The sequence below is a fragment of the Harmonia axyridis genome, chromosome 2 (assembly GCF_914767665.1).
Source record: "Harmonia axyridis chromosome 2, icHarAxyr1.1, whole genome shotgun sequence".
Lineage (NCBI taxonomy): Eukaryota > Metazoa > Arthropoda > Insecta > Coleoptera > Coccinellidae > Harmonia > Harmonia axyridis.
Window position 1 is genome coordinate 49,631,906 of NC_059502.1, and position 26,851 is coordinate 49,658,756.

General features: G+C 35.4%; 1 protein-coding gene across 2 annotated transcripts in view; it reads right to left on the minus strand.

Moving 5' to 3' along the window:
- LOC123674228 (mucin-5AC) overlaps window positions 1-26,851 on the minus strand; it is a 103,844-nt gene that overhangs the window by 26,087 nt on the left and 50,906 nt on the right. For both annotated transcript variants that reach the window (XM_045609156.1, XM_045609155.1), the window contains exons 3-13: window positions 18,279-18,461; window positions 14,321-14,580; window positions 13,077-13,201; window positions 9,837-9,966; window positions 9,589-9,774; window positions 7,599-7,861; window positions 7,368-7,514; window positions 4,930-5,096; window positions 2,867-2,986; window positions 1,924-2,126; window positions 1,645-1,747 (exon numbers count right to left, since the gene is read on the minus strand). In XM_045609156.1, the coding sequence (XP_045465112.1) occupies window positions 1,645-1,747; window positions 1,924-2,126; window positions 2,867-2,986; window positions 4,930-5,096; window positions 7,368-7,514; window positions 7,599-7,861; window positions 9,589-9,774; window positions 9,837-9,966; window positions 13,077-13,201; window positions 14,321-14,580; window positions 18,279-18,461 (1,887 nt within the window). The remainder of the gene's footprint in view (window positions 1-1,644; window positions 1,748-1,923; window positions 2,127-2,866; window positions 2,987-4,929; window positions 5,097-7,367; window positions 7,515-7,598; window positions 7,862-9,588; window positions 9,775-9,836; window positions 9,967-13,076; window positions 13,202-14,320; window positions 14,581-18,278; window positions 18,462-26,851) is intronic.

Genomic DNA, 26,851 nt, shown 5'->3' on the forward strand with positions numbered 1-26,851 from the left:
CTTCAAATGTCGAGGGCATAACAGTTTCAATGAATTTACTGGGAACGAATTGTTATTGTACATATAATGTAAAAAGGATGTGTTATTCTTCGGGGTGTCGAAGATATGTCATGGAGTTGTAAATCTTGAAGAGATTTACTGGGGGGTTGGGAAAGTTCGAGAACAACACGGTCGTACCAGATGTGTCACATCTGTGTATCAGGTTCTAGTCCTTCGAGAATATTCGATTTCCAGGAATTCGCGAAGATCTTTGTGGGCGGTACGGCAAAATTCTTATTGGACTAGCGGATGGTACTTTCCCTAAGGTTGTGGTCAAGCCGAAAGAAGGGAGGTCGATATTCGAGTCAGGGTAAGTTCCAATCGACAGAGACACAGTTCAAGTTAAGACGAAGACGAGTAAAGTTCGGTCTAAGTCGAAGTAAGAGTAAGTTCTGTCGGTTGAAACTTAAGACGTAAGACGAAAAGACGGTTCGCGGACTAGATTAAGAAGAGTCGCGAACAAATCAAAGACGAGACGACCGAAAACTTGAAGTACGACAAAGACATGATATTCGAAGACGTTTCGAGTAATTCGGTAATTAAAATTAGAGTTAAAGACGAAATTCAGTACCGTAGTGAGGAACTTGTAATTAGGACGTTATTAGGATCTTCTCAATACTGAGTTTGTACTGTATAATTGTGGCTTTGTAAATAGATGTAAATAATTCAAAAGAGTTTAATTATTACAAATCCAACAAAGTCACGGAGAAAAAGCAAAAGGCCAGGTAATCGAATCATACCTCTAGACGATCGATTAACCAAGCCTACATTTATGACATTGCGGCGCTGCCACGAAATAAAACTGATATTCTCAATTTAGTCGAATGTCATTGCATTCAAAAATTGAACACCTTGTTTTTCGACATCTTAGTATGTCCTATATTTTTGGCGATATACAACATATTTCATGAATTGAAACATTCAAAACTTTTGCAGTTTGTCCCATCACAGGAAATACAAAAAGATACACTGTTTCTTGTCGTTAAAAGCTCAGCAGCTCTGAAAATATTCTTTTTATTATCTATGATTTTTTTCTATTTTCTCTGGATCCAATAACAGTTATGGCCATAGTCTCTGGTCTGAACATGTTTGGCCCCTAGAACATAGACGCGAGCTTTTCTTTCACCACGTTGAACTTCATGATATACTACTTTATACTACTACAATCAGCTTGTAATTTAACTTATACTCTTCGTATAAATTATATAACATATTTTACTGCTTCGTGGAAGCCCCTCCATGAAGAGTTCTTGCTTTCTTTGTCCATCTTCAACACTTGTATGAGATAAGTCCTATTAAGGTTGCCATATGTAATATTTCCCAGTGAATAAAATATCAGAATCGTCAAAAATCAAATTTGCTTTCTACAGATTTTCAACACGTTATCAATTGTCAATGTAATATAATTTGGATTCCACCAAATGATTAACGACATTTTTCGCCATTCTTTTGATGTCAATTAGATTTCGTCCAATGTAATTCACGAATTTAATGCGTAATTATAAATTATTTGAAAATTCGAAACGTACGATTCGAAATCAAATTGCGTAATCTGTTTTTGTATTTCAAAATCTAAGTAATCATGAGGACTAGAAAAAAACTTACCTGCTTTTTTAATGAGATCCAACAGCTCTTTTATAACTTTAGGATCTTCTTCTGAATCCGATTTTGCATCACTTATTTCTTCATCTTCGTATTCAAACTCATCCTATAACATATAAATTTCAAAATTTTCAATTAAATGAACTATTCCGATAGTGTTTTCGTTTGATTGTTTCGAATATTGCATTGATAGAAGGAGAATGAAATTTTCAAGTAGCTCAATGATATGAATTCAAAGGAAGTGTTGAAGTTTTTACAGAAATATTTGAAAAACGCACTCACATCGTACTCTTCTTCAGTGGTAGTTGTTGTTCTTGTTGTAGTTCTTGTGATAGGGGCCCTTGTCGAAGTTTTTTGTGTTGTCGTCTGAATTTTTTCAACAGTTTCCTTACCTCCTGTCGTACTAGTAGTTTTTGAAAGTTTCTTATTGCACAAAACATTTTGAGAGTAATCACAAGAATCTGCAGCTTTATTGAAGTACAATCCTGAAAATATATTTTATTTTCATCATAACTATTTATTCAACAATGAGTTCATTCATGAATGTTAATGAAATTCGAATTAATTGAAAAATTTATTTTTGATATACAGATACCACTTCTAGTACCTAATCAAGTGTTTATTGTGAATAAAAGTGTTAAGGAATACCTTTATACAATTTCTCTGGATAAAAAATAATCTGCTGCAGTGGTCAACGGAAGAAACCATATATGAATGATATTGACAAAAGTAATCTTCCGCTTCTCGAGGTGAATATTGAAAAATAAATTGAAATAGAATTGGTGCTTCTCGAAGTATTTCATTATCATACGAAAACGACTGGTAGCAGTCATTTAATGATCCAAAGTTTCGAAGAGTAAATTCGAAATAAATGTAATTTCATATTTACTTTTACGGCTGCAGATAAATATTTTTGTATGAGATGTGTATTTAAATACTCAAAACACAAATTTTAATTTTGATGAACAGTATTTACTGAAACAAGAACACTTTCTGTGGAAATCTGCTTTTGATTTTGTTCGGTTTTTCCTTTTGAATACTATAAGACACGTCAATATAAACCACTGTGATCAGATTAAGCAGGATACTTTTTATCTGGGATCGGAAATGTATCATCGGTATATTCAGATCAAACCTATCTCTAGATGATCGAAAAACAGAGTCATTTTGAGCTCATTTTGTAATATATTATAATAAGAATAGTGCCAGTTATCATTCCACTCACCAGCTGGACAAGTGAATTGGTGTGCCACAATTCCTGATTCTCCTGGGCCACTAAGACACCAGAAATATTTTTTACAATCCTTAGGATGTGGGTAGAATCCCTCGTCCTCGCATTTGAAAGCTATAACAGAAATTAGTAGTTTGGAATACTATGCATGGTATGATGAAATGTTTTTCCATACTCAGATCTTCGAAATTTAAATGGAACCATTTCCATTGCACGAGTGCAACAGAAAACAAGTAAAACAGATGTTACAGGAATTCCAAGTTAGCGCATGTGGAATTAGAGAAGAAAAACAGAAGACATTCAAGTTTAGTTATGATTATTCAACATTTGCCGCTGTGTAATGCGCAACATACATGCCAAGGAGCTGGAATTTTCACGAATTCACCAATAATACAATCCATATCGGATATCCTGTACTGAATACCATCAAAATCGAGTACGAATTGAGGAGTTAAGACGTAGTACAAGATTTTATAGACACAAGCAGAAAAATCGAGCAAATCAAATCAGAAATTTGGAAAAAATGTTTTTTTTTTCGAATATAAAAAATTATATTGATAAGAATATATATTTATAAATCGTGACAATTTCAATTTTTTTTTATTTGCTTAAGGTTTAGTAAGAAGAAATTTTGTTCGATGTTGCCAGTTTGAAGATATCATTATGCCTCTCCCATGGAAGCCGTCGCCTCTATTGGCGAAAAATTGAGACAATCGATTATCACAAAACTTTGTTGAAGCAAATATTTCACCATCAAAGGTTTTCGCCATGGACAGAAACAGATAGGAATCACTTGTTGCCAGGTCCGGAGTATGGGGAGGATGCATAATAACCTTTCAACAGCCTATTGGCCTATTGGACAAGGCTTGCCGCTTCTGGGCGATTGCTTCCTTCAGACGGTCGAATTGTTAATAGTACAGTTCCGAGTTGTGTCGTAGGAGAGCAGCTCATTGTAGATAATTTTCTGCCAATCCCACCATACATACAGCTGTCAATCCTAGCTTGGACAACCTTTCCGCCAGCTCACCATGTTTCGACCAAGACCTTTTTCGCTTGACGTTGTCGTAAGTGATCCACTTTTCATCTCCAGTCATCAACCGCTTCACAAATGGGTCGATTTTGTTGCGATTCAATAGAGATTAGCAAATGGAAATTAGATCCATAAGGTTTTTTGCGTTAACTCATGTGGTACCCACACACCGAGTTTATTCTTGGGACCAGTCTTGTGAAAATGGTTCCGAACGATTTTTTGTGCAATACTTTAAATCTTCGTCAATTGAAATAGCGCTTACATGACAGTCGAACTCGATAATGTCCATGGTTTTATCGAAATTTTCGACAATTACCCTCCCAGTATGTGGTGCATCTACATCGAAAGTACCGGAATGTAATCGACGAAGACAATATTGTGCATTATTAGCTGTCACCGTATGAGGACCATAAACACTATTGACATTTTCAGCCGCCTGGCTTGCATTTTCGCCTCTATCAAAAAAAAAAACTTTAAAATATAGCGTATTTTCTCTTTGCTAGTGGCCTTCTTTGACACGCGCTCAAACTAAACTGGGTACTGTAGTACGAAATTTCATCTTTCTGACGTCACCTAATGGAACCCGATCGGGCTTATAAAATGCAGGATACAGAAAACAAAAGCCATCTATTGAAAAAATAATGGATTTCTGTTCAGTACACCTAACTGACCTAACATCTAAATATCACAAAATATCTGAGCTTGCTTAAAGGAAATCATATAATTAATATAACTATTCAGGCTTAGATCTCGCATTCGTTCTATATAGCAAATTCTTATTTCAAGTTCAAGATATTATTTGCGGAGTTGTAAATGGAATAATAACCCTACCTTGTCATTTGACGTCGTTCTACATTTAAAAATATGAAATATTGAATTTCGGAAGTTAAAAATTCTCCTTGAGCATATATAATATCAAAAGTCTTTCTATCATTGAAAAAATAATAAAATCGAAAGCACCTACTCAGTAGGTAGACAGAATAAGCGTGCAGAAAAACAAATGAGTTGCAAAACAACGTTGACTCACCTCCTCCTTGGTCTGGTGTAGATGGTGGTTCTGGGGTGGTATAAGCCGGCGTTATTACCTTGAGACTACTGTAAGTCGAGGTTGTTTCCAATTTTCTCTCTTCATTTCGCCTAGATTTAATTTTATCTTCTGAGTCAGATCCTCTGTTGATAACCTTCGGTTTGAGTCTAAAAGAATATGGACATTGAATTATTAAAATATTATTCACATATGGAATAGAAAATAGATTATTCAGACCCTCCCTTCATACGTACCCGTTAGCAATAAATAATAATGGAAAACGTTACGTATTATTGAGAACGAACCACTCAACGAGAAATATTTTGAGTTATTGAATAGAAATGATTCAGTAAAATGCATATTCAATGCATACGAGTATACTGGGTGTATCATGAATAATAAGTACATGCTTTCAATTTTTATTCAGAGCAATTAGAATAATCTGAATTAGTGTCGGAAATTGTTCTAAGTCTATTCGTTTTTAGGATATAGGGTGTTTTATACATTGTATCAAAAATTTTCAACCGATACACTCTTGAAGGTTGTCATAGATTTTATTAATTTTAGGATTTAAGTTTAGAACAATGGTCAATATTCAGTCCTAGGTAATAATGATTAGCGCAGTTACATCTAGTAAACACCCAATCCTTCAATTTATAAAACAAGGAAGGACGATGGACAATATTTCCACACTTCGTATTCATGTTTCTTAGTGCATTACTCCATATAATAAAAACAGCCGGTTAATTTATTTTGAAAAATGAACTGGTTATTCTATTTCACCCAAATATACATATTTAAGATTGCAAGTGGAGTTTCTTCAGGTGAAAATAAAGCAAAATTGATTAAGGCATTATTCAGTGATCAACTGGTTTACAGTGGTTTGCAATATCATTAATATTCAATGCTATATTAATTGTGAACACGAACTGTGGCAGCATTGTCAATATGCTTGTTTAAAAGAGTACCTATTTAATGTACTTGAAAACTGTATATTCGTTTTTGAAAAAATTTATATACCTACAGTTTGTTTCACTAGATGTAACATCAAAAATACTACTGATTATTTACTAATACTGAATATTCGGTATCGCCCTACATTCATCCAAGAAATTTTTCAAAAAATACTTATACAAGGTGCGGCACGGAAAGCGGACGTTTTTCAGATGGGCATAACTTTCCCCCACTGAGGACGAGAGAAGTGGGGAAGGTGCCGTTAGACTCGTGTGTTCCTAGCATTTATTTATCAGTTGTCGTCATGGAGCCTTGGACGGTGGAGCATCGTGTTTTCGCCTATGATAGTTCCGTCCGAAATAATGAGTCAGTCACGGTCGTGCAGCGTGAGTTTCGTCGCCATTTCCACATTCATCGGAATAGAGCTATTCCCTCTCGAAACACCATCCTTCGTTGGGTTGAATCACTTCGCAGACGTGGTGAACTGATCAACAGAAGACCAAGAGGACCTGTGCGAACAGTTCGAACGCCTGAAAATGTTGAACGCGTTCGACAAGCCATTCTTCGCAGTCCGTCGAGATCCGCAACACTTACACGAAAGACCGCTGCACAGCCCAAAAGTTACGGTTTGGTGCGCTGTATCGCAAACTCGCATCATTGGCCCTTACTTCTTCGAAGACGTTAATGATCGTGCTGTTACCGTGAACTCAGAGCGGTACGTCGAAATGATCAACAACTTCTTTATCCCCGAATTACGACGGCAACGTGTTCCAATCCGACGTGTGTGGTTCCAACAGGATGGGGCGACCGCCCACACAGCCAGAGCATCAATGGACGTTATTCGCCCTCTCTTCCCTGGTCGCCTTATTTCCAGGTTTGGCGATGTTCATTGGCCTCCCCGGTCCCCAGATTTATCCATATGCGATTTTTTCTTATGGGGACACCTCAAGGCTAGAGTATACGAGACCAAGCCCCGAACTCTGGACGAATTGAAAAGGGCTATTCGAGTTGAGAGAGCGATGTTGGAGAGAGTCTACGCGAACTTCCAAGAGCGCCTCTAGCACTGCATCACCGATTTCGGCCACCACATGCCTGATGTGATTTTCCACACTTGACTGTCTCAAATGCTATTTCCTTGAGAATCTGATTCCGTCAATAAATGTGTTTTTGAGTAAAAATTAACGCTTTTATTATTTTTTTAAAACCATCAATCCTCCGTGCCGCACCCTGTATTAGAACATTCCAGAGTTATATCGGCTAAAAGTTGTTGATTAAATGCAATTTGAATAAATAGAATAGAATATTATGTTCTTGCATGTACCTAATGAAGTTTTTAGATATGACGATGACGAAGGCCAACTTAAGTAAAAATATCATAATTTAATCATTTCAGACATCATCACAAAAATATGTTCATCCAACTGGACAGGATGCATTATTCCTAATTATGATTTATTGAAAGAACATTGAATTTATTGATTTACCTGTTCCTTCTACGTGAGCCATTTGATTTAGTAGGTACCTCTGATTTTTCTGCTTTAGGTTCTTCTGTTGTTTTTGTTCTGCTCCTGAGTCTACTTTTATGTTTCGTTGACTTAGCTGGAGGTGAAATAAGATTTTCATCTGTCAACCTGAAAATTAATTAGAAGAAAGTAAGGATATGTTGGAACCAAATTAAAGAAGAATTATGAGTATTTTCATCAACATATTCTTACCCAGATGCAGCAATTAGAGCTTCTTTAGCTGCTTCAATTAATGGGTATGGTTTACCATGACAGCTTCCTCTGAAATCGTCATTGTCGATAGCCCAGAACATAATTCCTCCTAGTCCATTTTGAGCTACATATTCAGCTTTTTTCCTTGCTATGTTTTCGTCATCAAACCCTACCCATTGGTTTTCCTTGAAAGCATACGGACCCATCGCTTTCTCATTGGGTTGAACTACATCCCATCCGTTAGATTTGATATTTTCACAGATCTGAAAAAATCATCTATTCATTATTGATTCAATTCACGAATGAGCTAATGTTAAGGTTTAGGCATGAAAGGTTAATTCCGATGAAATTGGGTATTCTGAGATCATATACAGAAAAAATTTCAACTGGGAACTATACGGCTTTTTATATTCTCATCCGTTGGAATATCTAGATAGGTAATAGTCATAATTTGCATTTGTTGGTCTCTATTGAGGTTTTGAATCAAAATCACCGTTCTTGAAGCGTTGAAACCACTCTCGACATATTCCTTCACTAATAGCGGCTTCACCTTAGGTATTTGAGAACATTCGATGAGGCTCAAACGCAGATTACTTCATATCAAAGCAAATAATTAGAATTTTCCCCAAATGACGATAATTTGGCTCGCAAGCTAACATGCTCATAATTTGCATTTATTGGTCTCTATTGAGGTTTTGAATCAAAATCACCGTTCTTGAAGCGTTGAAACCACTCTCGACACATTCATTCACTAATAGCGGCTTCACCTTAGGTATTTGAGAACATTCGATGAGGCCCAGCCGCACATTTCTTCATATTAAAGCAGATAATTAAAACTTTCCCCAAATGACGAGAATTTGGCTCGTAAGCTAACATGCTTAATCGAGAATAACTTTATGATGCAGACACAAATCGACTAATATTTCGATGGCGTTATGATTACAAATACCTAAGCTTATTGTATGACATCTACTATTTATTTATTTCGACTACCAGTTTCCGCTATAGCCATCTATTGCAAACCGACGGAAGCAACACCTCATATGTTAGCTTGAATCATTATGGATCAGAAGTTGAAATTTTTCTGGTCCATATCTAGGACGTGGCAAAGGTGGCACTTGCCATGGTCGCAAGATCCGCAGGGCCGCCCAAAAATTCCAAAAAATATATAAATTGGAGTATTAGGCGAAAAAATTTGAGGGATCACAACTCTCGCCCCGCACCGAGCGATGATGAGGAATCGGGAAGCATTTTAAATATTGCTAGTCTTCCCTAGAATTTGAGTACTAAGCCTATAATAATCACAAGATCAGCAAAACGAAAATATATAGATAGATAGATAGATATGTTTATTCTCATTGAAATAAACAAAAATCAAATATATGACTCAAATTATGACCAGAAAAATACTGTAAGAAAATATAATGGATAAAAACCAACTTCGAAAATGGGGGCGCTGTCTACTATATTGCCACAGATTCAATAGTACCTAGATACGGCTCTGATTTGTTATTCATAATTCATTTAATCTAGATTTATAGAAGATTACTACACAAGAAGAAATTTGATAATCTGCGACTTTTATGGAACGGGAGGTACTGATGTGATGAAAGTTACTATTTATATTCAATGGTCAAGCTCAGTTAGGGTTTCTCAAGATCGAGAGTCGATAAATCTTTTGTACAAATTTTAGTTTACAAATTTCTGCTATAAGGCTGACATCAGCACAAATTTTTGAAAAATTCAAAAATGTACGTCAGTTTTTCTGTATCTTTTATTCTAAATCTGCTATATTGCTGCTAGTTATTATATCGGATTGTAGTTGGAAATTTTAATGAAAAATGATTTTCTCATTTCCAGTCAAATAGATATGTATATATCAAAAACATATTAATGTTTTTGATATATACATATCAATTTTTTAATATCAGGTATAGATACATAAATTTCGATATAAAATAACAATTGATATATGAAAATTAACTCAAACCTCGTAATAAGCTAAGTATCCATTTTCCCTAGTTGCCTCTCCCATTTCCCCAGGACCATCTGCGGGATCTCCAATAGCGTTTGCATCTGGATTGAAAAGTGTATATGATCTTCCATAGGTAGGAACTCCCATAACCAGCTTACTCGGATCAGCACCCAATTCTAGATAGTGCTTGATCGTATAGTCCTGTGAATGTATTTGATCGAAACATTAATTCTAAAAGGCAAAATAAAAAAGACTTCACTCACGATATTCAATTCAGCATCGTAATCATATTCAGTAGCTTCCCTCATGGGATATAGAGGAGCGTGATGATTGACTGAGGGTTCAAATGCCGAATGATAATCGTAACTCAGTATATTCATCCAGTCCAAGTATCTGAAATCGGATGAAGTGTCCCCATTAGAACGAACAGTGACATTTGGTTTCGATTTTATTTTGTTATCCCCTATCATTGAATTGCGCTATAGCCCAATTCATCAGCGATAGTTGTTTCAATACCCAACTCTAAGTAAACTGACCATATTTCTCAGGCCGTCGCTAGCCAAACTGCCGCCCTAGGCAGAGACCCCACTTTCCGCCCTACAGAAGCTAACTTTGCAGAATGATAAAAATTAATATTGGATTATCGGATTCTAGGGCCCGCTCTAGAGTTTCTGTCGCCCACGGCAAAAAAAAAGTCGACACTCCTGTAGGTTTGAGGTTTTGTATTTGGAAAAAGAGCGGGGGAAAGGAGAATTGGTGAATTTGTATTCAGAGATTAAGTGTGAAAAAGTCAACACTTTTTTCATAAAAAATATTTAAACCGAATAGATTGTTCAGGAAATGTGGAATGTAATAAACAATAAACGATCTCATGTTCAACTGAATTCTTATGGATGAATGAAGAAATATATTGTATGAATTCAGGTTTCAGATTCTTCTTCTGTGTTTAGACTTCATAAAACGCTCAAATATTCAATTTTTTCTTCAACAAGATTGAATATAACAAACGGATGAACCATTATTTTATATTCGATTAGATGTTGCAGATATTGTCGATACAGTTATGTTTGATATCCTTGAATTTGAAGAAAAAATCATGTGTGAAATTCGTTGAAATAAAAAATATTTCATTAATTTCTCTAGGAATCCAAAGAAAAGTAGATAATGCCGCTCCTCTAGAGCAGGCCTTGCGGTTTCAGGTTCTTATGCCCAGCCTCTATAAAAAGCTTGAATATTGTGTTTTTTTCCTTTGAGATTATCGAGTAGAACAATCAGATTATGCGGATGAACCATTACTTTAAATTCGAGTGCGCCCACGTCCAACACTAGTTATAATATAATGGAATGTAGTATAAAATAATAAAACTCCTTATATTTCTTAAGAAGGATAAGTTGGAAATGGTGAAATGTAATCGTTTTTAGTCTAGTCTGCATTCCATTCTGAGGAATCCACATTCTGGTCAAAGAATTGAAGAGAAAAATAATCCAGAAGCCGCTCCAAGTGGCAATAAAATACGGCAACGTTCATCAAAGCGAACGACGATAAGCATGATGAGTGCATGTGTTTTTTTTAGCGTCAATAGCTCATAAACAGCATAATGGGGGGATTTTGGGATATCTGGATATTTATGAGTATAATATGCACAATGCTGCACAATTGATGGTTTTTGATATTAATTAAATTTGTCGGTGTTCCTTCCTGTTGTTGCTGGCCAAATTGAATGTAATTCGATACTTTTAATTTCTAAACATGTGATCTTTTTTAATCAAGCTTGAAATGTCGCCCTTGAATTTTGCCGCCCTAGGCTACCTCCTACGGTGCCCCCTTAGCCCTGATCTTTCTGCAGGTCCTTAGGCCGACTAAGAAACTAACTGATCATCAAGAAAATATTCTGCAATTTGAAAACCTTCGATAATCTAAATGATAAAAATATAAAAATAATAATGATAAAAACCTAATTTTTCAGTGACAACATATTCACTGAGTTTAGATTTTGTTATGGAACATAAAATAACAATATCAAGCTTTATGCACAATTTAGTCTCGACTTCGTCATCAGGTACCGGGTTTTTCACTATAAGAGGTATAGTATATCCAAAGTTATTTGAACTAGTCAATAAAAACGCTTGGCCATAAATGTCCCTTTGAAGTGGATACCGCGAAATACCGAGGTTTATTCGAAGTATTGTTAGGCAAAAAATTCACTGGCACCAAAGGAATTTCTGGAAAATTGGACAACCCTTCTATAATCGAAATATTCAACTTCCTCCAAGTGACTTTGGATATACCATACAAAAAATGGTTTCTGAAAAAGTTTCATGAAATGGACTAGTGTTTTTTAAAATTATTTCACAAAACGAAATATATACAGAGTGGCAACATATTAATTGCAACTTCGTTTTTCAAATGGAACACCATGTATATTTTTCTATATTTGACTAGCTCTTTTTCCCCTAATTTCGAATATATAACTTATGTTTGGTCTATCTCTCTTATTCTGAGTACCACAGAGTTTCAAATTTTAAGAACCACCTGGCAGCTCAGTAATCAGTTTTCAAGTGGAAGGCTGCGATAACCCAAAATGCACTTCTTTGAGTTATCACGTTGGCAACGATATGACATACATTTTTTACTATGAATTGGAATTGGATGATTTGGATGCAACTCCATATATTTTCTCCTAGTAGCTTTCTTATTTTTATTGTTCCTCCCATAAAGTGAAAATATTTCAAATTTTTCCGCTTTTGTGTAGTGTATATTCGATTAATAGGATCTATCATTCAATGACAAACGCATGTAATATATCGTTACCAACGATATAAATCAAAAAAGGGCATTATGAATTATCGCAGCCTTCCACTTGAAAACTGAATACTTAGCTTGCCAGGTGGTTCTTGAAATTGTTCCTTTAGTAACAAAGTTAAAGGGGGGGTCAAATTATGGTGAAAAACCCGGAACCTACCTATGATGAGGCAATGAACAAAATATTATAATATAAATATATTTAGTTGAAAGAATTCGTGTGTATTCCAAGCTTCATACAAAATCAGAGCCGAGTACGTACCTATAATACCTAGATACATTCTTGATATTCAAAAACTTCAGATTCGTTTAGTACTTAGGTACTAAAACATATTTCGGGCAAAGTAGGTTCTCCCAATTTCAACAAACAATCATATGCTCGTACGAAGATACATTTCAATGACCTCATATACGTTGAGAGTAACTAGGGCATTTTTCAAATGGAAGTAGAACAAAAGTTGACTGCTTTCGAAGAAATCTAGTGCCATAATATAAATACATATAATATATTCCACTTAGGTATTATTATTATTTTTAAGTTACTAATTGGATTGTTCAATTTTGTAATTAACTTTGTGTTTTGGGTCTACCTATAGGTTTAACCAACCTCAACCCTTATTATTATGAATAAATAATTCGAAAATATAGACAAATGTTTTGAATGAGCTTTTGTGGAAGAAAACATTGTTATTATATTTACTTTGTCAGTTTGGGTATGTCATATCCCTTATTTACGTATTCGATACCAGCAGGTACAGCCATTGTCAGTAAAAGTCTTGTCCTTCCAGTCTTCTCTGATTCTCTTTCAAATTCCTCACGCAGTTCCTGAAATAATAAATAAGAGAAATAAAAGCTGTAATTCAATATCAATTGAATATTAATTTCATAATGACAATATTCATCAAATGTTATACCGAGTCGAAAAAATTAATTGTGAAATTACATCAGAAAAAAAAGGCAATTTTGCTGCAGGTGATTGTAGTGCGTACTTAATGCAGCACTGACCATTTCGAAAAACATCAGTTTAACATTGAAGTTTAAATTGGATTGTATTAAAATGAGTACCTATCTATACACAGTATATTCACATGTCACATGTTCTCAAGAAGTTCAGAATGTTCGTTAATTAATTTCTGATTGTGGATTTCATAAAATGAGCTCCGATCTTCAGAGAAATTAATACTTTGTTTAATGATAGCAGTTGAAACAAATAACGGTATAGAAACTTCTCCTTCAACGTTCAATATTCATAAAGAAACAATGCTCCATTGCTATTGTATGGATAATAACTATAGAAATTTGATAATTTCAGGTGAATTGACGTGAATGCTAGGAAGAAAAGCCACTTTTAAAATTTACTTTCACTGAAATCCCATCTATATTTTCGCATAGGTACCTGAACAATATTGCTTGATCACTATAATAATCATTCATTAAGTATGTTATAAACTTCTTTATATATGAAACAGACTCTATAACATCTGCATATAGTATTTTTGAATAACGTCGTCATATACGTTTCTATCATAAAATGGCAATAATAATTTGGAAATTATTTATAGATATCAACATAGATTCAGCTGAAATGAAGGAATCGTCACCTTTGAAATCTTCCAATGATAGAAATGGCTATTAGATATTGAAATATTTGTTCTGTCGAACATTTTCATAATATAAAAGTGAAGAGGCATCAGTAAAACACACTTTTATATTTTTATACCAGTAAAAATCTGTGACAATCGATTTCGACACTAGGCCATCATCAGGTCAACATCTAATGAAAAAATACTATTCGAGAACAATTTTTTTGAATATTGTAAGTTCTTCTTACATATAACATTAAATATGACAATATTTGAACATTTTTCAATTCTTGTAATTCTACTTGCTTCTTCAAACCTATGATAATTGTCAATTATCATTTCATAAATACTTTTTACAAACCTGGACAAGTTTCGCATAATTTTCCTTATCTCTGGATTTTCCGCCTTCTCGGAAGGCTGGGTACTCCCAATCCAAATCTAATCCATCGAAATTGTTTTGTCGCAAGAATTTTATCGAATTTTTCACCAATTGCTTTCTTCTGTCGGCGCTGGCTACCATTGGGGAAAAGCGAGATGATGCTTCATTCCAACCTCCGATTGCAAGCATAGTTTTCAAGTCTTTGTTGTAGGTTTTGAGCCCCGTGAATTTAGCATAGCCACCTGAAAAATACATAGTGTGCATGATCTACCAAATATCATTATTTTATTTGGCAAAGTTTCCTACTTGTGCTTCCTAATTTTCCACAAATCTGAGGGTGTCAAATAACCGAGGATAAGGATAATGTCCCAAAAAAAAAATTGTATAAAATTATTATAATATAAATTAAGTTTTTTTTTTGGCAAAGATTTTTAGAAAATCATATCCGCTGTCTCTTTATTTGGACGGACACTAAATAAGCATGCAGTAGGTTGAAGCAAAACATACTGAATAGAGCATATCAAGCGTTAGGGACCAGAAAATGCAAAACATGGTGTAAAAGTAGTTACAAGCCATGGTTTGATGAGGAACTCAAAGAATTGAAAAAAAACTGTAAGCCAACCAAAAATATGAGAACAATAGAACTCGCAAATAGTATCAAAGACACAGGGAAGAGAATCAATGCAAGGTTGATCTGTTGATCCTGAGGCTTTCTCTGGGCTTTGAAAAGAGCAATATTAGGCAGTGGTCCAACAATTAGAGTGGGACAAAAGAAAAGCCCTCTGCATGAATACTTGGGGTCTTGGTCAAGTAAGGGAATTTTAGATGCCTTTACCGACCTATTTCCGGAAGCTCTTGAAGCTACCATGAGCTGAGCTTCGGTTAATGGTGGGATTGCTAATAGGGCACTGTCGGTGCAAATACCTTTAATATCGCATGGGTAAGCCAGCAGATGAGATTTGCGAAGGAGGTAGAAACAGTCGAATACGTAGTGTGCAAATGTCCGCGGCTGAGTGGCCTAAGAGCCCTCAGTTAGTTCTGGATACTCACCAAGTACTAGCCAAGGCTCCTAAGGATTTCATCGGATTAGTTAACAGTATCGACGGCCTCGCCTCCTTGGGTTTGTATGAATTGGTAGGGTTAAGAACAAAAGGTCAATTTGTACGCAGTTCCCGGAAGGCTAAGATAGACGCAACGATTCCGATTCACTAAATAATAATAATGAAGTACGTGATGGTATGAGCCGTCGAAGGTAAGGAATAAGACAAGGAGATAGAGACAAGGAGTCCCCTCCTTTCCATTATATTAATGGACGATATTACAACGGACGTACAGTCCATGAAGGTTCGGTTTCGACTGGGCAATAAAATTTTAAACATAATCTGCTATCTTGATGACGCACTCCTTTTTATCGATAATGAAGTGAAAACGAGAGCAGAAACCAGCAAAACAAAGCAAATCTTGAGAAGAATTGAGTTGAGAATTTCAAGAGAAATTGAAAGAGATACCTAGTATATCCTAGAGATACCTAGTATATCCTAAGTCACTTGGAGGAAACTGAATATTTCTATTATACAAGAGTTGTCCATGTTATTAGACATTTCTTTGGTGCCTGTGTATTTATTGCCTAACAATACTTTCAAATAAACCCCGGTATTTAGCGGATCGCGGTATCCACTTCAAAAGGACATCTATGGCCAAGTGTTCAAGACTAGTTCAAGTGACTTTGGATATACTATACGATAGGATAAGCAGCGATGCCATCAGACAAGAAGTCCAGGACGTCATTAGATGGTCAAGGGTAAGACGGAGATAGTGTAATGACAACGTGGACGCATGTATCCCAACCAAATTGACAAATGGGCAAAAAACCATGCTCCATCAAATCCTTCCCAACCACCAGGGTGTCCACCAAAGAGATGGTAATAATGCTAGACTTCAAAGTCATGGGATGCGTAGTTCGCTAAAGAAACAGGACATGAGCCTATCATACACAAGGGGAAGGTGGAGGAGCACAGCGTTAAATTTCTGCATATTTTCTGAAGAATGAAAAAAAGTTCATAAAAATCACTGACTATCTACTGACAGTATCCGAACACAAACTGATAATTTTTTCAATTGAAGTGGAAAAGATTTGATTATATCCATTATTCCAAATAAAACTGAATATTGAGATACAATGAACAGATCGATTGATGTATGTGAAGGGTGAGAAAATTTCGATGTTTTATCAGTACAACTTTTGAATCAGAGGAGATAGACATAATATGATACCCCATTCTCGTTCTCATTTTCCGAAAAACTAACAAGAGTAGTATTCATTTTGGCAACCTTCTTTCGTATTCGTGTTGTAAGCAAAAATTGGAAAAATGGCGATATCAAAAATATTTATATCTCCGCTAATACCGATGATAGAGCTCTAAAATGAAAACATTATAGAGGCACTTCTTTACGTGGAATCAAGTGGCGTGCTCATCTTGTTAGCAGGATTTTTAATCACGAAGCTAGGATCGAAATTTATATTTTTTCAAATGGGAACACAAAATGCCTGTGCCATTTTTGAAAGCTTAATTTTGATTGATTTTGAAAATATTCAACATTATATGAGTTTCATTACTTCTATATGGTTTCAACTGTTGATGAGCACAGAAAAATAGAGCTAGAAATATTGATTCTCTTAGATGAAAAAAGATTTTGACCCCTTTCTATTATTTATACCATACGATGTTGTGTATTTTCGAAATCAGCTAAAATCAAGCCTTCAAAAATGGTATCGAATTCCAGTTTTCCCATTTGAAAAAACATAACTTTGGGTCATAGCTTCGTAATTAAAGATCCTGCTGAAAATACGAGCACGCCATTGGATTCTACGTGAAAAAGTGCCTGTAATATGTTTTACTTTCGGAGCTCTCTCATCAGTTTTAATAGAGATATAAACTTTTTTTGATATCGGCATTTTTCCAATTTTTGTTCAAAATTGGAAAACATAAAAAGGTGGCCAGAAAAGAAAACTACTCTTGTCAGTTTATCAGAAAAGTAGAACGAGAATGCGGTTTCAGATTTTGTCTCTCTCTCCTTTGGTTTAAAACGTTTAGCGCTAAAACATGGAAATTTGTCCACCCTGTACAGTTTGAAAGAATCAAAACTTCTCAATTTAACTCAAGAGATATAAGCACGCGTTTATGAACGATATGTCCTCAGGAAGTCTATCATTAGAAAGGAGTATTTTTCCAGAATGACACAAGAGATGTGAATTAGATCACACACTGCACTTACTGATGGAAATGCGAAATAATTGCGTAACTGATGAACGCTTGGTTGAACCATTGCCCGACTCGATACAATTCAAGTTGACTCGCATAAATGCATTTCGTACTAAAACTAACATATAAAAACTGACAGCTAATTGCAACTTAACTCCAGTACGAAGGAAAATGATTTTTATTTCTTGCCTAGTTCTCGGAAATGTTGTGCAAAATTAATGGATATCAAGACCCAAAGATCATAATTTTTCTCTTTATATTAAAAAAAAAAAAATGTAATTGTAGTATTTTTTATGAAGAGGTGTGGGTATTTAGAGACCTGAATTTTTCACGTAGTTGCCTATAAATATCACAAGAGGTTTTGGAAGTTGAATAGAAAAAAATTGGAACTGGACATTCGCTCACTTATTGAATATTAAAGAGGTCTGTGATCAAGGATAGAATTTGAAAAATCAAAACAAGAGTACAAAAAAAATACTTTTATCGGTAATGAGGAGGTATTGCATGCCTTTGCCGAAATAAAGGTGAGTTGAGGATTCTTTTATATCGATTACGTAACAGAATTATTGTTAGCAAACTGTCTATAAATCAATAGGAAAAATGCCTACTGCTGTAGGAGAATGTGTATTAACCAATAACATCCATGAATTATTAGATATTCGATCATCAAAACTCACCTTTTTCAATATCCTGGTACTTATCGAAGGGCTTTAACGTATTCTCTTTTGTGAATCCTCCAAAAGCGTAGATAAGATGAGTGCACAAGTAAGGATTTATATTCTGCGGACTAAACTTGGCTGTTCCAGGTCTATAAACTGACCAGTTTGTGTAATAGCACACTACCCGTATCTCCTTCGAACCTAAAAAATAAAAAAGATTGATAACAATAATGAAAATTCTTTCGAATGTCCTGAAATGAAACAACACATTATTAAGTATTTTTCATATTTATTGATCGTTCATGATCAATAATGCATTTGAAGCCATTCATTCCATAACCATAATATCTCAGTGATAAACTCCTTAAATATTCCATATTATCCGTCTTCATTATCTATTTCATCAGGGTATGCTGCCACATATTCGAGAAATATTTCATTCTAGATCATCAACTCAGGGGCGGATCCAGGCGATGATTGGGGGGGGGGGGGGTTGGATACATAGAAAATCATGGCTCATATAGGTGAGCAAAATAGCGGAATTTTTGTTGGTACCTACTGGGTCGAGTTTTTTCTTATGGAAATATGGATTTCAGTAAATCATATCATAGTCAGTTTCTGAAATTTTTGTATGACAAAAACACGTTAAAATTTCACATATTTCCTAAATATATGATATGTTGACCTATTTCATAAGATTAAGAATGTATAAGGTGTAATACAAAGAAATCCATTATTTTTGCATGGAGAACAAGGCTTCGATTACCATAGTTGAAATGAACCAATTTAGGTCAAATACACGCTGTTTTGTTCGATAACTACAGTTCCAAGTTGACAGTTGTGCCTTAGGGGGACAGCTATTCGTAGATAATTCCCTGCCAATCCCACTGAACACACAGCAAAACCTTCCTGGTCGTTTCCGAAGGCTCACCGCGTATCGACCACGACCGTTTTTGCTTGACGTTGTCGTAAATGATCAACTTATCATCACCAGTTACCAAGCGTTTCAAAAATGGGGCGATTTTGTGGCGATTCTGCAGTAATTCGCAGTAGAAATTCGGTCCATGCGGTTTGTTACTTTAGCTCGTTTGGTACCCATACATCTAGCATCTTCTTGAGACCAGTCTCATGCGAATGGTTCCAAAAGGTTTATTGTGCACTCTTAAGCTCTCGAGCAATCGAAACAGGACTCGACAATGTCCATGATTTCATCGATATTTTTGACAATTGGTCTCCAGTGCGTAGTGCACCCTTGACATTGAAATTATTGGAACGGAATCGACGAAACCAAAATTACACGTGATTGGCTATTACAGTATCACGTTCCTGAACACAATTTATATTGTCAGCCGCCTATTTTTGCCTTTATCGAAGAAAAACATATAGCGTATTTTCTTTTTGCTAGCGTCCATCTTTGTGGCGCGCACCAACTTAACTGAGTCAACTCATCACAAAACTGTCAGAATGTTTTCGTTGTGCGAAATCTTATCTTTCTGACGCCGTATAGCGAAACCCAATCGGACTTGTACAACGCGAGATACACATAACTAAAGCCATCTATTGGAAAAACAATGGATTCCTTTCTACTACATCTATTAAATAAAAACATATGATCCAATATTAAATAAAAACTTAATAACAAATTCTAGTCTCGTATTTTTTTCACAAGCGTATCTTTGGATAATATTTTTAATATTCAGCCTGCTGCAAATGGTCCTGTGTATATGCATTAATGCCAATCCATTCAACCTGTCTTCAAGCATTCCAGATCATATCCAATCTTTCACCTTTCTGAGTGTCCACGCCTATTTTTCGATGATTCAGCATAAATTTTTATATTCACAAAATCCACGAGGGGGGAGGCATGGCCCCTATGCCCCCCTCCCTGGATCCGCCCTTGCATCAACTTCAATATATTATGGATCTCGTGGATAAACATATAATACAATAAATCTTAATGTACATATGTTTCTCTATTTCAGTATCGTAATGAGTTCATTACAGTTTTAAAAATAGTGCTGTAATAAACTCATTACAACATCGTTTTCAGTTATATTTTTCGTTTTGTGGTTATCTATACTGACTTCCAATCAAATTTCAACGTCAATAATGGTCAATATAATATAATTTGGATATAGTGGAATGATTTGCATAATTCACAATTTCTCTTAATTCTGGTGATGTTAAATCAATTTCGTCAGACACAGGACCATCGCTAGGGGGGGGGAGGGAAGGCGGTCGCCTAGGGCGGCAAAATTCAAGGGCGGCATTTCAAACTTGATCAACGAAAATCATGTGTAGAAATTCTAAGTACCAAATGAGACCTAATTCGGTCAGCAACAACAGGAAACAATACCGACAAATTTAATTAACATCCAAAACCATCAAAGGTGCCAAATTTCGCAATATACTCATAAATATCCAGATGTCCCTTAATCCCCCCATATTGCTGTTTACGAGTTATTGACGCTATAAAAAAACCCATGCACTTATCAGGCTTGGCTGCCTTCGTTTTGCTAAACGTTGCCGAATTTTATTGCCACTTGGGGCGGCTTCTGGCTTTCTTTTCTTTTCTATTATCTACTCAGAATTTTGATTCCCCAGAATGGAATAAACAAAATATACGAGGAAACGATTTCATTCAACCATTTCCAACGTATCATTCTAAAGAAATATAAGAAGTTTTTTATTTTATAGCGCATTCAAATATATTGAAATATTTCTCATTTTTAATATAAAATTACCTAGTGTTGGGCGTGGGCTCATTAGAATATTGAAATAAAGATTCATCCGATTGTTTTACTCGATAATCTTGAAGGAAAAAAAATTGTTCAAGCTTTTTATAAAGTCGAAACTTAGCACAAGAATCTGAAATCGCTGGGCCCGCTATAGAAAAACCTTATCTACCTTTTCCGAGAAACCTGAATTCCTGGAAGTATGAATTAAATCATTCTTTTTCAATTTCAACGAATTTCACAAATGATATTTGGTGGATATGGGTGCCTACTTGTATTTTTAACGGGGCGGCAGAAACGCTAGAGCTGGCCCTAGATCCTGATTATCCAATATTAATTTTTAGCATGCTGCAGAGTTACTTTCTGTTAGGGCAGCAAATTGGGTCTCTGCCTAGGGCGGCAGTTTGGCTAGCGACGGCCCAGATCAGAAATAATTCACGAATTAAATGCGTAATTGTAAATTATTTCAAAATTCGAAACCAACGATCCATATTTACATTCCTTAATCTGTCAATTTTCGTAATAGTCACACCAACTGCCAAGATACAAGACAAATGTCACTAGGATGTGTAATCTGAATTTTTCATTGAATTTCTACAATATTTCACAAAACTTAACTGAAATAGAGAAAATATCGTCTAATTCTTGTTGCAAAAGGCAATTCCATCACTCATGCGTTCGAATTTTACATTCGTGTTGGAATATGAGCCCATTCTGCAACATGTTTGAGAATATATTATTGTTGCAGTGGCGGCTAGTGACAGTATTATAAAAATCATCATAATTATTATTGTAACATGTATATTTTCACTTTACGGACAAAGTTTACCTAGTGAACTTTACTTTATCAGTTGCCTAATAATCATCATAAAATTTTTATGAATAATACTTAATTGATGATGATATGATGAAAATCCTGAAAGGGTTGAGAAAAACTTTAACTTGTTGAATTGAACTGCACGCATTACTTAGAAGCAACGTTTGTATAGCAATAGGTAAACATCGCTTGTGGCAGTGGCGTATCCAGACCTAAATCTTGGGGGGATAAGGAAAAAAAAATTGGTTTCGTTTCCGTTTTCCTTTGAATTTACAGACACTTATTGAGATTGATTTTCACCTATCGAAGTCAGCTGTTGTATTCAGCTTCCGAAGGAAATTGCGCACTCATAATAAGATTGTAATAGATAAGATTGTGACTTCTAATGGATATTCCTCCTGGAGTGGATATATCCCCCTTACCGCCTTCCCCTTGGGTAGGCCACTGGCTTGTGGTGCTATACATTTGATTTTTGCCTGTAAACCGTTCGGCATTACATCATATACAGGGTGGCCATTTGAAAACGAAACAGACGAGATTACAGACGAAATAAAGTTTTTCGATAGAAATGCTCGGACAGGTCGATTTCTGTTTCGAGGGGGACAACTTAAGATGTAGGTTACGGACGCATAGCGCTTCAACCCTTGCTACTACAACCCTCACCCCCAAATTTTGAAAAGGGAAGATGGGGTGAGTGAATCCTCATTTGAAAGGTATTTTTATACTGATTTCAGCACAGTAATTGTTTTTTCATTTTATGCATTAGTTCTCGAAATATTCTTAACTAAGTATTTGAAAATGAAGTGGTGTTTTCATGGCACTTGTAGTGTTTTTTTGTGAAAAATCGACATTTTGAGCTTCAAAACAACCATGACTGTGGCTTCCTTCCTAACTAACTAACGCATGAATATTTCGAGAACTAAAGCATAAAATGAAAAAACAATTACTGTGCTTAAATCAGTATAAAAATACCTTTAAATTGAGGTATCACTCACCCCATCTTCCCTATTCAAAAATTGGGGGTGGGGGTTGTAGCAGCAAGGGTTGAAGCGCTATGCGTCCGTAACCTACATCTTAAGTTGTCCCCCTCGAAACAGAAATCGACCTGTCCGAGCATTTCTATCGAAAAACTTTATTTCGTCTGTAATCTCGTCTGTTTCGTTTTCAAATGGCCACCCTGTATATGATTGAGCCACTGATTTTAATGCAAGTAAAATTTTTCGAATTCTGCAGATAAAATTGAAATCAATCTTCAGCAGAACGCCCAGAACTTACATCATAAAATCTCATGAATCGATCAACAAGAGTTGGTCATTTTTGTTACATAACGGAAAATTGTGTATGTCAGTTGTTCCATCAATTTTCCAGGAAAGAAAGATTTCTTAAATTTTTTTATTCACAACAAAAGCAACAGAATAAAGTAATTGATTTTGTATGGTTTCAGATGTACCAGGAACAACTAATCTACTGTTAATATCCTTGCAAATGTACGGCCAATAAAATAATTCATTCGGAATAATACTGTCAGTAAGCCAGTCGTACTTTTCATACCATATATTTTGAAACCCCCTATTTGATTTTCCGACCCTACCCATAGTAACAAGAATATTACTTAGATCTGGAACAGATTGCTTCCCTTCTTCAATTATGTTTAATTTATCCTCAAAGAAATGAGCCGAAAAATGTTGATGATTTATGAAAAAATTATAAAATCACAAGTACTTCGAATATTTTCATTCATATTGGGAATTTGAGACTCCCGATAAATCAATTCCGCTTTCTTGCAATAATTGAGTCGATTAACAAAATGAAAAATCTTATAGAAAAAAGGTCACACTAACACGGAGACAAACTTACACGAGACAGTCGAGACACAGCAAATAGCAACAAAGCGAAAACTAACCCGATTTCTCGCTTCCCGAATAGTGCAGAATCATTGCAGTTCGGCCTGCAGCATCGGCATGCCTCAAATCTATGTTTAGAAGTTCGATTCATCGCCGTGACAATAAGATAATGCGCTAGACAAGAATTGGGATTTTGCAGACCGTTTACTTCTGGAAGAGTAATGAGATGTATAAAAAAACGTGAGATTGAGATGGATAATTTAAAACAGAGACCTAGTGCCGTACCGAATGATGTGAAATAGAGATTGAAATGGATTACTAAAATATTGGATTGATAGGAGAAAGCTTCAGGAAGATGTTTACTCTTTATATTCTTTAACGGGGAAAGGCAGAAATTATTTTTTTATAGTCAATGCGTATCACCTAGTCCTAATTTACCTCTGGTAGGAGTATGAATAGTTACTCTGTATACATATTCTCGTTAAATCAAAATCGAATCAACATAAATTCTTTCAGAATTATCTGAGGCGAGTTTAACCAAAGCGATTTAGTTCCATTCGATGATTCCAATATTAAGTAGATTTCACGTTGCACAATTATTAGGTTAAGTTACAGAAACATAATCTTTGCGAACTGACTAGCCTACATTCATCGCGTGCTTCGTCAATGCTTCCGCTTTCAGTTGCATAAATAGGTATGCATCGAATTTGTTAATTCCATGAAATATCACAGTAGAATGCAATTCTACCTTGTTGGATAATATGATATTTTTTTCTTCTTCTTCGTCAGTTTTCTTTATGAGATGTAGTAAAAATAAATCCACTATTTTTGCTATGAAAAAGAAGGCTTTCATTACCACAGTTAGAATGAGCTGGTTTAGGCCGAATATGTGCTGTTTTGTAAGATAACTGGTTGCCATTTTGAAGAAATATCATTATGTGTCTTTCATAAAAGCCCTCGTCCCTATTGGCAGAAAATTGAGACAGTCGATTCTGACAACTCTGTTCAAGCGAATTTCTTATCAGCAAAATTGTCGACATGGTAAGAGGTAAGGTACAGATGGTAATCACTTGGTACCAGGTCCGGACTATGAGATGGATTCATAAGAATCTCACAACCAAGCCCCTGTGGCCTGGCGTTGTCCTTATGGAACACAATTTCTCTTCGAATGGCCAAATCTGCTGTTTCTGGACCATTGCTTCCTTCAAACGGTCCAATTTTTGACAGAACAGCTACCCGCAGATAGAAATTCGATCCATGAGGTTTTTTGCGTTAACTGGTGTGGTACCCATAAATCGAGTTTCTTCTTGAGACCAGCTTTATGCAAATCATTCCAAACGGTTTTTTGTGCATTTTTCAGCTCTTGGGTAATCAAAACAGTGCTTACATGACGATCAAACTTGAAAATGTCCATGATTTTATCGATTTTCCTGACAATTGGCCTTCCAGGGACTGGTGTCACTTTGACATCAAAATTACCTCAACGGAATTGATCAAAATTGCGCGTGATTGGATGTTATAGTATCAGGACCACAAACACTATTTATATTTTCAGCCGTCTGGTTTGCATTTTCGCTTTTATCGAAAAAAAAACTGTAAAATGAACCTTATTTTCTCTTTGTTAGTGTCTATTTTTGACGCGCGTTCGAACTAATCTGAGTCAACTAGTCACAAAACTGTCAGGAAAATTTTTGTAGTAGGAAATCTCATCTTTCTAACGCTATCTAGTGGAACCCAATCTGACTCATATAACGCGAGATACAGTTTACTAAAGCCACTTATTGGAAAAATAATGCAGTTTTTCTTACTACACCTAATATCCACGTAGGCCTCTTTCATTTTCTTCCTATATTCCACGCTGTAATGTCTTGCGCAATCTGAAACCACCTATTTTCCGAAATTATTTTGATATTTGATTCATTTTTTGTCCGTCGTTTTATTGTAATTCAGTTATATATGGGGTGCTCCTATTTAATTCGAAATTATTTATCGATTCAGAGTGTTGGTGTTTTTTAATTGGGACGCCCTATATGACGGATGGATAACAATTATTCAATTGACTCAAAATGAATTGAATCTCTGAATAAATGAAAAATACTTATATATAGGGTGTCCCATCAAAAAATTGAGTCGAAAAATATCTTCGACGGAAGACATTTTTGAAAAAAAAAATATGCGGCTACAAATCTGCGTTGAAAAATTCAGTATGTCCCATTCGAAAAACACCAACTTTGCTTTACATCTCCAAAATTACTGAAAAAAAAGTTGGAGAATTTTTGCGATATCTCGAGCAGATACCAACATATACCAAAATATTGTTTTATTGTTTTCGAGATGGTTGCAGTGAGCATCGAATTAGGGACACCCTGTACAATGTCCATGCTTGATTCTTTCTCATATGTTTCTCGTGATGCATCATCCCGGCCGGATTCCCCGAATTCTAGTTTATTGATTTTAATGTCCAGTCATCTTAGTCAAAATTAGATAGGTATAGTATATCCAAAGTCACTTGAACTAGTCTATAAAAACGCTTGGCCATAGATGTCCCTTTGAAGTGGTTACCGCGATCCGCTAAATACCGGGGTATATTTGAAAGTATTGTTAGGCAATAAATACATAGGTTCCAAAAGAATTTCTGGAAACTTGGACAACCCTTGTATACTCGAAATATTCAGTTTCCTCCAAGTGACTGGATATACTGTACTAATCTCCGAATTTGAGATACCCAACTATATACTATTATAAACTTCAATCTTGACACCTTAAGAGTTGTCTCCAAAGCTATATATGGTAGGGTGTCTGGACTATTAAAATTCAAGGTCGAAGGTCATATTAATAATTAATGAAGTTAATATGGCGTGTTTTTGTTCCGGACTACCGGTTGACCTTAAATGATGCTCTTACCCTCGCTCTCCGCCTTTTATTTCGAAAACGATTAAATTTTTGAAACAAAAATAGTAGGAAATCCAATTCTCTACAATACTGATAATGATAAAAAATAGCTAACATCTCATAGGAAACGAACATTTTGCAAAAAATACCCAAATAATGATTTTTGTGAATTTCGACATTGAATTTCAATAGACGCGGACATCCTACTATAATATGTAGTTTTTGAAACAACTTTTAGGATGTCAAAACACAAGTTTAAATGAGTTCATAGCTGGGTATCCCAAATTTCGAGGTGAACTACTA